The sequence below is a fragment of the Equus quagga genome, chromosome 8 (assembly GCF_021613505.1).
Source record: "Equus quagga isolate Etosha38 chromosome 8, UCLA_HA_Equagga_1.0, whole genome shotgun sequence".
In the NCBI taxonomy this organism is placed as follows: Eukaryota; Metazoa; Chordata; class Mammalia; order Perissodactyla; family Equidae; genus Equus; species Equus quagga.
This window is the reverse complement of record NC_060274.1, coordinates 50,776,708-50,788,717: the sequence shown is the minus strand read 5'-3', so window position 1 is coordinate 50,788,717 and position 12,010 is coordinate 50,776,708. Positions and strand designations below refer to the sequence as shown.

General features: G+C 46.8%; 1 protein-coding gene and 1 long non-coding RNA gene across 2 annotated transcripts in view; one reads left to right on the top strand and one right to left on the bottom strand.

Moving 5' to 3' along the window:
* VOPP1 (VOPP1 WW domain binding protein) overlaps nucleotides 1–3,772 on the top strand; it is a 119,009-nt gene extending 115,237 nt beyond the window's left edge. Inside the window, exon 5 of the mRNA XM_046669922.1 lies at nucleotides 1,111–3,772. Coding sequence (XP_046525878.1) covers nucleotides 1,111–1,301 — 191 coding nt within the window. The 3' untranslated portion in view covers nucleotides 1,302–3,772. The remainder of the gene's footprint in view (nucleotides 1–1,110) is intronic.
* Nucleotides 3,773–6,806: 3,034 nt separating this feature from the next.
* Nucleotides 6,807–8,281, bottom strand: LOC124243872 (uncharacterized). Its single transcript, XR_006889796.1, has 2 exons — nucleotides 7,949–8,281; nucleotides 6,807–7,211 (listed from the first exon to the last, which is right to left on the bottom strand). It is a non-coding gene; the product is annotated as an uncharacterized LOC124243872 (long non-coding RNA).
* Nucleotides 8,282–12,010: the final 3,729 nt, after the last annotated feature.

The window sequence follows — 12,010 nt, the reverse complement described above, 5'->3', positions numbered from 1 at the left end:
AGAAACCCAGGAAAACTGAGTAACTCACCAAAATGGCAGAAGCCACCACCTTAAATACCATCTTCAGCTAAAGACAAAGGAGGATGTTGGGATGTTGGGTGTAGTGGTTTGGGACTTCAAAGGGAAGGAAGATAATTTACCTGGAGATGGAAAAGCAAATGTTTAAAAGACAAATGTTTGCTGGGCCATCTATAGACACTAGGACCCAAAAGAGATCTTTTGATAAAATCACCCTTGCTACATGCCTTCCTGTCTACCACACCTAGAATTATCTATGGTGATAGCTCCTTTCTGGGACAGAGCCTTCTATCTTAAATTCTTTTAGCTAGTTAGGGGGAAGGGCAAAGTTTCCTTTAGAGTCTATTTGTCTTTAAAAATAATCAAGCCAAAGAGATGCATTTTGGGATGGCAAATTCTGATTCCCCACACTGCTCTGCTGGCATCTGTCCCTTAGGTTGTCTCCCTATCTTTGAACTTGGGCTCATCTGAATGACAGGTAGTCTCCATCCTGATAAAATGCAAGCCAGCAGGTGGGAATGGAGGCAGTACTTTAGAAATGTTCTTCAGCAAACCGTGTTCTGAGAGGGCTTGTGAAGCAGCCAGTGACAGTTCTGGCTGAGAGGAAACCAGGGTCCTTTTCCCAGTTCTTCCATAGTTAGCTGTGGATTGACTTCCCTTATGGGATCGTGAGTTTTCTTGACTCTAGAGTGTGCATGGCCCTCCTGGTTGGAGATTTGTTCAGCACGCACTGCCCCAGCTTTTCACAGAGCTGCCTTGGTTATCATTCAGGCTTCGATCAGCGACATCCATGCCACTGCCCTGTACCAGGCCTGATTCTATTAAGTCCTTCCTGTCACTTAGCCACCCTCGTGATTTTGTGTGTGCTGTCAGTCGTCTGCATCCCAGGAGAGCAGAAGCTCCATGAAGCCGAGGACTTGTGTGTCACTCGTTTGTCCCTTATCCCAGGTGGCCACTGTGTCTGGGCATGTTGGCCCTTGAGTGAATGATTGGGGTGGTGGTCTCCACAGCCCCTGTAGCCTGGCCGTGCTCTGGGTATGATGGGCAGTGGGTTTTCTCTGCTGTGCTCACATGTACTGGTCTGTCTTTCAGGATCCCAGCAGCCGGGGCTGCCGTATTACAGTGACCCTGGAGGACTGGGGATGAATCCTGCCGGGAATCCCATGGCGATGGCTTTCCAGGTCCAACCCAACTCACCCCAGGGAAGCACAGCCTACCCACCACCCCCTTCCTACTGCAACACTCCCCCACCCCCTTATGAACAGGTGGTGAAGGCCAAGTAGCAGGAGTGCTGCCTGACACCTGCCTGTGCGACAGTTGCCAGGGAGAGGTGCTGTCACTCCACCTTCCCTGTCCTCATCAATGTTCACTTCCAGGAATGGTCTTATGAACTACTGAGGGAAAATTCCTCTTTGATCTCTTCAAAGCAAGCACAGCTCCCTTTCAAGTTTTCTATGGAGGACCAATATTTGAAATCACCCTCTGTCTCCTCTGCTCCTTCCGTTTCTGATATAATCTGTGCTCTGGCAGAGTGTGGACAGTCTCCAAGGGTCAGCTCCTTAGAGTGGCATACCCAGATCCTTAGGAGAGAGAGACCAAGAGGAGGAGTCAGGGCAGAGCCGGTGTGTGTGGGTAAGCACAGTGAGCACATGGAGGGGGCCAGGTGCTCCTCCCAGGCAAGCTTCTTCCCACCAGATGGAAAGGCCCTGCACACAGCCAGCAGCCTGGCAGAAAGAGGCCCCATGGGGTCAGCTGTTTGAGCCTGTTGTCCTGTCAGTCTTCCTCTTCAAGCAGCTGTTAGAGAGACATTTGGTGGAGAAGAAGCCTCTTAGCCCTTTTCTATCTCCACTCACTTACTGAAGAGGAGAGAGGCTTCCCGTCTGCACAGCCAGGGTGGGAGAGCTCTATGTATGGCTTTCCCTTCAAGTGGATGAGGATCCAGAATCAGGCCAAGTTGGATGTCTCCGGCTATTGGAAAATCACTAAGGAAATTTATTTAAATGGGAAATGGCTTCCTGCCCCAAACTGGAACACTGCATTTTATGAGCTCTTGGTCAGACTTGGGGGGAAAAAAACATTTCCCCCTTTTTAGTTCATTTATGGAAGCTCGTGTAGAGTTCTGTCCTTCCAGGTCAGTCTTGAGTGTGTCTTCCCTAGATGTCAGCAGCTCCCTGGTCTTTGACCAAGACCAGAGGTCTCCACTCTCTTCCCTGAGGCAGCTCTGGTGCTGGATTTTGATGGACACTTTCAAAGCAGAAAGGCACATCTGAGAAGTCTTATCACCCCTGGGAGAGAAGTGTCGCAGCAGGGCTTCAAGCCTGCTGTTGGATAGGCCGGGACCTTGGTTTATTTGATCTCAGCAGGTGTGCGTTGCACTCTGAAGAGGAGCAGCTTGCTGAGAAAAAGACAGGAAAGCTAAATCCCAGGACTGCAGGTAAATTTCTTCAAAAAGTGCTGAATTGATTTCACTGACAACTTAATCAAAATTAGAATAAAGAAGATGTGGTTGGAAATGCACATGGTGGCTAAGAAACATATCTCCTCCCAGGATCTTACAAGGAGTCACCAGGGTTGCTGACAGTGAGCAAGGAAGTCCTGTTCCTCTGAGTAGTGAGTAGTACTGATAGTGTATTTAAACCCAGACCAAGACCTGACCGGTGACGTGTAGAAGGTGAAGCAGCATAGCCAAGACATGTAGGTCCTGGTACGTGTGTAGTATTAGGATGGGCAGCGGGGAGGGGAGAGGCGAGGGACTGATGGGGGGCTTGTTTTTAAATGAACGAATCCTAATCAGAGCCTCTTGAGAAATTGCTACTCTTTGAACTTGAGCATCTGGACATCTCGCTGGAGTGGATACTGAGTGCTTTTCATCCCCCAGACTAGAGTCTTGGTGTGCCTGCTCTGCTGGGACACCTATATATGGAGTAGGGATGAGGAATCAGAATGGGGCTGTGGTGACCACTCAGACCTACCTTCTTCTAAGGATGGAGAATCTGGGAGCCTCCTGGGGAATTCCATGAGAAATGCTTGGAGCCAAAAGAACACTCTTGTGCACACAGATGCTGCTGCCGGTGTCTCTGAGCACCCTCATGTGACCTCCAACTCCTCTCCCTGAGTGCAGTACCTTCCCACACTCAGGTCCTTGATTTCAGATGAGACGACAAAGCACAACATTTGCTGTTTACAACCAAACATGGATCCAAAAAGTTTCTCTTCCCCCAGGTCATTTGTTTTGCATTTTTAACTTCAATTTCTCCCTTTAGTTGTTTTAATAAAGAAGCACACTAAGAGCTGCCCCTGAAAGTGGATCAGGGTGCTGCTGAATAGGCACCCAAATGTCCATTACTAAGTTTTGTTTACCTTTTTGATAGCAAATGATGTTATGAGACTGAATGATTTAGGTAGTGCTCCACAATTTCACATTCCCATGTGTGTAAGATAAATTTTGTTTTCCCTTGCACCTGGGTGAGAACCTGCTACAGTGAACACATACTGTGTGTGGAAATCTCATGTGTGATGACATTTTCCTGTCGTCTCGTCTCCTCCGTGCCGTTGGTGGATTATGCCCCCCTCTTAAAGTGAGTCCAGCTCCTGGTGTGTTGGAGTCCCATAGAGTCAGTGGTTAGGAGTGAACTTGGAGCAGATCTGTGCATGTTTTTCCTCTGCAACATGTGGCTCATTTCTCTTTTTTGTTCTCTTTCGATAGGGTCCTGTTTCCTATGTATGCAAAATAAAAATAAATTTGGGCATGTGCTTTGATTGTTTTGCTGGGGAGTGGGAAAGAGGGTAGAGATGAAGTTTCTAATAAGGAAGAGTGAGTGGGGGTCATTAGTTCAGTTGGGTTAGGGGTAGGAGTGAAGTGGCGTTCTCCCAATCTCAGGAGAACTGGAAATTAGATGCTATCAAAGAATATAAGGAACTTTTGGTTCACCAACACATTAAAAAAATCTAGCTAAGGAAGAAATTATCCAAAGCTGGTAGGAAGACAGAAGCATTAATTAGGTAAACCGACAGCTAATACTGACATTAGTTAACCTGGGGCCTGGATCTGTCTTCCATAGGTGGGTGACCCTTCACTTTAAAAGCTAGCTCTGCCTGGTCAAAAACTGTATTTCTCTCACAGAATATAGCTGCTATAGTTAGGCTGCATTTAAATGAATCACTAATTGAAATAATGTTTATAAAGAAGCATTTTATAATTTGCTGTCTTAAAACAGGACAGGAAATAAGCCAGAAGAGGTCAGTCAGTTTGCTCATGGTAAAACAGAGCTAATCTGGACACCCAACCTGGTCAGCTTTCCCCAGTAAGGTAGAAGCAGGGTCATTTACAAGTCAGAGGTCATGACTTGCGATGGCAAACTGAGTGTTCGCTTTTATCTCTCCTTCCCAAATTTCATTGAACTTCAAGAAATCTCTATCAGCTCACAAGGCAAAAAAGTATGAGAACAGGAATTTTGAGTAATTTCTGAAATAGAAGATGGCAGTTGGGACTGAATGATGGAGAAAACAGATCTGAGAAGATGGAATTTGAAAATGCAGAGAAGGCGGCTGGGGAGGTGATAGCTGTCGAACTCCATGCGAAGGCCCAGAGAGCAGGAGTGGACCGTGGGCAGATGCCAGAAAACAACTATGCCATAGATGCATGTTCCCCACCCCTGATCCCCGGCTGCAGGAATTGACCCTGAAGCCCCCTTTCTTGCAAAGGGAGTGCTCTGTGTGGGAAAGTGCTGGGAGGTGGGCTGTTGGCATCATTATTTAATTTTAAAAAGTGGGTTAGACATTTTCTAATCAGTCAGAACGTTTATAGTCTGGGCTCTCATAGCTTTCCTGTAGCCCCTGGGTCGTAATCCAAGGTCATAGGGAGATCCTGTGCAAAATGGAAACTCAAGGACTTGAGAGAAATGACCCAGTGACCAGCACCACAAATCCCTCCCTTGGAAGTTTTCTCTGGCATTAGAGGAAAACAGCTCAGCCAAGTGTTCTCCTGACTTAGATTACACCAGCCTTTCAACCCAGTCGCCCAGGCACCTCTCAGCTAAAATGATCGTTAATAGTTTGAATTCTTAATTTCTAACATTCTTTTAATGCCAAAGATGAGAGTACCAAGTAGATGTGAGGGCAATCCTTGCAGGCATAACTATCCCTTGTGGTGTCTTGGAAAGACCGTTGGCTCTGAAGATGGACAGCCTTGCTCCAGTCCTGAGTCTGCTGTTGGTTAGGGCAAGTGAGTTAAGTCTCAATGACCCAGATGATCTCAAGTCTCAGTTTCCTCAACTATAAAATGGGAACTATACTACCTGCTGATTATAATAGGCTTGTATCAGGCACATTTGGATACTCAACAAGTGTTAATAATACTCTGCTCTCCCTCATTCCACATTTCTCTGAGCAAGAGAAACTTAAGCACAGTGGCAAGAGGAAGTGAATTCCCACCCAATCCTTTGCCCATCTGTCAGGATACAAGATACATGGTGTAAGGGGAGAGAATCTCCTTTGAATACATCCTCCATGTATTCTTCATCTTTCAGACCGTGATCGTGTAAAGAAAGAAGCTGAGGGGTGTCCCATACACTCCACCACCCTTACCATGCTCCTTAACTTCAGATACTGGGGTGTGTTGCTCAGTCGCAAGTCTTGAGCCAATTGGAGCTGGGAAGGAGAAACCTTGGGCAACCATCTTTCCTCCACCATTTATATAGGATGAGATCTGTGAGCACCCCAGAGCAAGCCATGAATTGTAAACAGTATTTGTTATGTTCATATCACTTTGGGTGTTTCGTTTGCTGTCCCACCTTCCCCTGCAATTTTTTATTATAATGCTCCTGTCTCAGATTGGCTGTTCTGCGGTGTCCAGAAAGGCTCCTGCTCCACTCCTGGGCACAAAACCCTCCTAAAAATGGTGTAGTGGGTTCAGGGATTATTATCAACACAACACCCCCCCTCCCTCTGCTGCCCAAGAAGGTGAAGGGGATTAGAGTTGGGTCCTGTTGCATTTCCCCTTCTGGCATGAGCCATGAATATCAGGCTTCACTTCTACGAAGGACGACTTGTGTTCACATGCGGGTCCCAGGAGTATGATGGAGGAGGAGGAGAGTCATTCCATCTCTTTTAAACAGTCACAGGAATGGCTGCTGGAGAGGACTGCTTTGTCTTCCTCTCATGACTCTGGAAATCACCATCAGTCCTGAGGTCCTCAAGTCCCTGAGTCATTTGCCACAGACCGGGTACTCATTGTACAGGCACAGGAAATTGATAAGAAGCATGTAGTTTTGAAAAGTGTCTGGTCACAGCCCTTACAAACAATAATAATCCCTCATGTTTTTGTAGAAGGAAGGAATTTTTCATCTTGCTTTAAACTTTACAAGGAGGAATGCTTTTAGATGTATGTTCTAGGCTAGTGCTGTCCCTTAAAAATATAATGTAATATTAAATTTTCATTACCTACATTAAAAAGTGAAATTTAATAATATCTCAAGATGTCAAAATATTATCATTTCAATATGTAACAATATAAAACATTAAGGGATGTTACATTCTTTTTTTCCATAGTTTCTTCAAAATCCAGTATGAATTTTATGCTCACTAGCACAGTCTCCACTTGGAGCAGCCGCATCTCAAGTCTGCAATAACTCCTAGGGCTAGTGGCTACTTCATTGGCCAGTGTGGGGCAAGAGTGCATAAGAAAATGCTCAGCTCTTATATTTTGGCTGGTTACTTATAAGACGATCCAGTGAGGTTAAAATCAGGTTAATTATAAAAGGTTGAAGGTAAAATTCAAGCTCCTGTGACATAGTTTACAACTTTTAGTGAACCAACCCAATTCTCTAAACCTCTGATATTGCAGGTTTCGATAACAAAGCTCAGAGTCTTAAGGTTACAAATCAACAGTCTTGGGAGGTAAAAGGGTACTTGCTTCCTGGCACTCCTTAGGCTGGGTGTGAGGGTTGCTGCCTTCCATTGTAGGTCAGCATTTCATTTCAATCTCCAGAGATGCTGGATGGTCAGTCCTGAAATGGCATCCAGGTGCTGTTAAGGAACACCCAAGGGAAGAGACAGCAGGTCTAGTGGGATCTCAGGAGGGCTCCCAAGATCAGGTTCTCCCAGCCTGGTGGATGATGACAGGACCAGCCCTGAAGTCTCCGTCTGTCAGTTCTGTAGCTCTCACCAACTTCTCCAAGGAAACTCACTTATCCCTGCAAGGAGGAAGTTGCTATCAGCAACTGAAGGGAGGACAAGGCAATAGTTTCACCTCTTCATGCCTGTCATTGTCAGGAAGAACTTTACAGTGTGATTTAGTGTGGGTGCACAAAGAGATTGATTGCAGAAATCCTGTCCTCAGAATCCTCATCCCCCCAAAACTGCTGACCACTCGAGTGCCCTTGAACAAGCTTTCCACTCAAATGTAAAGGAGTTGTACTCCAAGGCGATTAGGCCCTCTTCCACCTCACAGCTATGACTGGGCCTAGAGGGGAGTTACAGAAGGTGAAGGGGGCTGTAGGAGGGTGAGGGGATCTACTGAGAGCAGTCTGGTGGGTGGTGAGGGCTCCCGTCTCCTCGGGAGGCCGGCCGGCGGTCTCTCCCTCTGCTTGTTCCTGTGCCAGGAGGGCGGGGGCGGAAGCCTGGAGGAACACTGCCCAAGTGCCGCCCTGCGCGGCTCTTCCCGCCCTTTCTCCGCTCCCCTGGGGAGACGCAAAGCCAGGGACCCTCCTTCCAGGCAGTCGTCCCCCTCTCACAGAGACCTGGAGGCGGACCGGAACGGTCTGTCAGGCCCTGAAGCTGTCGTTCGTTTCTGGGGAGGGCACGTCCACCTCACAGCCCCCCAGCTCGCTCTCTGTCCCCTCTCCACAGGCGGGCGGCCGCTGTCCCAGCCCCAGAGCCTAGGAGGAAGCTCCGGGTGCTCCGCCCTTGGAGATCAGCCCCCTCTGCCCACCTCTGCCCCCGCACTCGCCATCCTCTTCTCCTCCGAAGGGCTGGTCTCGTGACCCTCCGGTCTGGGTGAAGGCATCCGGCTTCGCACTCGTGTTAGGAGACGGGACATGGGCACAGGGGCGACGGCGGACACGGATGGACAGACGCTCCTGACGTGGCGCACGCCCACCGTCCAGGAGACACGAGACCCCGCAGCGCGGGCGGCGGGGCCAGTCTCTGGGTGGCCGGCAGCGTCACCCCACGCCGGGGTTATAGGACTGCTGATGTCTTCGTTTCCTCATCTAGAAAGGGGGGTTTCCGACGCACGCAGGGGTCTGATGAGAGTTAAAGGGACCACGCCGGCGCCGAGCCCCGCGTGAACCCGGGAGAGGGCCCCGAGGGCGCGGCTCTGTGGCCAGAGCGTAGCGCGAGCGCGGGCGGGAGGCGGGGGCGGGAGGCGGGGGCACCGGCGGCGGGCGCAGGGCAGCCCCGGGTTCTGACTGCGCGGGGGCGGCCCCAAGGCAGCTGCGGGAGGGGGACCTTGTTTAGCATATCTTGACTGGGGGCCCTGCTAATATTCTTTACTCGGAAGAAAACCAAACCTATGCCTTTATTTTTTTATCTAATTACGAAAATGATACGTGCTCATCGCAGACAATGTAGACTGCACAGGAAAGCACAAAGAAAAGGAAAAGGGCCTGCGACCAGGTATCCCAAGGTAACAGTTGGGTGTGCTTCCGTGTTGTCCAGCTCTCTTGCTCTGACGACACGTGCCCGGGATCAAAATAGGAATCTTTTGTAGCCCGTTTTTCTCCATTTTTTTCCTGGCATTTAAACATTCTCTCGCCTCTTCCCTCTAATGTGTACATAGTACCCCACCACATGGCTGCTCCACAGTTGATTCAACCCACCCTCTCTGACCGAACTTTTAGGCTTGTTTTTCATTTTTAAATAAAATATTTTACATATTCAAAAGAATGAGTTGTATCTCATGCATAAGAAGTTGTAGCAGATGCCAGCTACAGTCTGCTCCCCTCCTGCTGGGCCCACCGCTCCCAGCACCACCGCCCGAGATGGGCCGGGTGGGCCGTGCTGGCAGAGGGATGAGGCACCAGGTGACTAGGGCCTGGCCCCACCACTCTGCTGGCCTAGAGGCTCCCGCTCCCCTTCCCTTTCCTGGAGCCTGGATGCAGAGGACCTGGTGGAGGATTCCCAGGCTGTGGAAATGCCAGAGCCTGGGTCCCTGGATGGCTGTGGAGACGAAATCTCCTACAAACTCCCAGGACGGTGGCTCCCAAGAAAAATCAATCTTTATTGCAATGCCTCACAGTTTGTTAGCAGAACTGTGGATGATGCGGACAAAATATAATAATAACATGAACACATGTACTCCCCTCCCACTTAGGAAGCAGAACTGAGGCCCTTGTGAGTCTCTGACCCTTTCCATCCCTACTATCATCCTACATTTTGTTTACAATCCCCTCGCTTTATAATTTTACCACGTTTTTGTTTCATTTTTAACTTCATGTTAATATACTTCTCCAACTTGCTTTTTTGCACAAGTTGTTGCTAATTTTTCTCTATTATGAATAATGTGCTAAGCATGCTTGTTATTAATCCCCATTTATTTCCTCAGAATAAAATCTTAGATTTAAATTGCTAGGTCAAAGCTTCTGTACATTTATTAGAGATTTTGACACATATTACCTTCAGAAAGATTATACTGATTTATTCCACCAGCCTTTGCCAACACTATATATATTAGTCCACATAATTTGAAGGGGGAACAAGATGCCTCATTTTTTGTTCGAGTTTGCATGATTTTATTACATGAACCCCTCACCAACTGTAGGAAACACCTTGAAGGGTGTGTGGTTGGCAAGACCATGGATGGCAAGAAAAGAAAAGGTTATGGAGAAAATATGAAATACTGTGTTAAATATATAGTTATGAAATATATGTGAAATATAGCACTGAATATATATGGCATTAAATATATAGATACAGAAAATATAGCATTAAATATATATTAAGAGTGGAGTAAGTACAAGTTTTCTAAGGTAGCCATTCACCCAAACACCTGTGGATACCAGCAGCAACTCTTCTCCTGAATGGCCTTCTTCAGTTCACTGAAAGGGGCAGCCTCTCCTCTGTTTTTTGAGGACACACAGATCCTACCTCTTCTTAAATTGTCTGAACCAGCCCCAGGCTCAGGCAACATCAGAATCCTCATCACAGTTCTTCAGTGAACATGTCTTACCCATCATGAGCTTTGGAGTCAAAGCATCTGTCACTTACTAACTTTGGGTGAGGTATTTTGCCACTCTAAGCACCAGCTTCCTCATCTGAACCACGGGGACAGGAACACCTCCATTGTTGCTTGGTTTCATCCAATCTCCATTCCCTTGCCTCTCTCTTCTATAGAAGCTGGACGAGCTGCACATCAAAGTCATTTTTCCCAGTCTCTGCAATAAAGCTGGTCCTATGATATAGTTGTAGCCAATGAAAGAAGTCTACTCTGGGGTCTCTGGGAAAGATTTCACTTTTCTCACAAATCAAACTGGAGTTGCTGGCACTGCCACATGACAATTCATCCTGCTTTGATCATTGATGTGATCCCTGGAGCTGCAGCAGGTATCCTGTGACCAAGATGGAAAGGCCAAGATAATCACAGAAATACCAGCTTTCACATTGTTGAACTGCTAAACCAATGAAGCAATTCTAGGTTTCTTATTACCTGAAAAAATCAATTCCTGTTAATCATAGTTTCTGTTAGTAACCTACTTCTTGGGGTGGTTGTGAGGATTAAAGACTAAATATAGTGCCTAACACTGTTAAGCACTCAGTAAAAGGTATTTTACAATTATTATTAATAGTGTTAGCAGTACCAACTGATCTCAGTTGCCACAAGGTATTTTCAACTCTAATATGAGTCTGGCCAGGAGTAACAAGATGTTTAATTTTTTTTTTTAATTTTTTGAGGAAGATTAGCCCTGAGCTAACATCTGCTGCCAATCCTCCTCTTTTTGCTGAGGAAGACTGGCCCTTAGCTAACATCCATGACCATCTTCCTCTACCTACCTACCTGCCTACCACAGCATGGCTCGTCAAACAGTGCCATGTCCACACCTGGGATCCGAACTGGCAAACCCTGGGCCTGCTAAAGCAGAACGTACGAACTTAACTGCCGTGCCACCAGGCCGGCCCCAAGAAGATGTTTATTGAAGGTCATTCTCTGCTTCCAACTACTGTCAGTGACCTTGGGCAAGTCTTGAACATCTGTGGGCCTCGGTTTCCTCAGCTGTTTATAAAACAGTGTCAAAGTTCCCTTTCAGCTCTAAAATTCACTGATTCTATTTTCTTTTCCCTAGAAATCTTTTCTATCACAGAATGTAGGATCCAGGTCGACAGGACTGGAGTGGGGGCTCAGGAGACAGTGATTTTTCTAGTTACATGTGCACAGTTTACAAGTCCCTCAGGGCACCCTGGAATTCCCAGCCAAGCCTCCTTGTGTGATGCAATATGAAGTACCAAATATCACCTAATAAGTAGTCATGCCAAAAATGTTTAACCTGGATATAATTAAGCATCTAGAGCAGTTTAATCAGTATAATTTCCTGTGATGATGGAAATGTTCTATATTTGCACACTGTCCAGTACAGTAGCCACTAGCTACATGTGGCTATTTGGCACTTGAATTGAGGCCAATAAGATGGAGGAACTGAATTTCTAAATTTAAGTTAATCTTCATTAAACTAATTTAAATTCAAATATTCATATGTGGCTCATGGTTACCATATTGGACAATGTAGCTCTAGCGTCTAGACCTAACTTCCAAGTTACAGGAAATGGAGATGGTAGGACAAGTTAAATGACACCATGGGGAAAGAATCAGACAAATCCATTGGGGGAGTTTGTAAGACAACAGTCCTAGAGTCCTCAGATAATCACCATCATTAAAAACAAAACAAAAAACAGGTGGTGGGGGGATTGTCCTAGGTTAGAAGAGATGAACAAAATATAAACCATGAAACTAGGTTGGATCCTGCCTAAAAAAAGAACAATACAGACTTAAAAGACATTT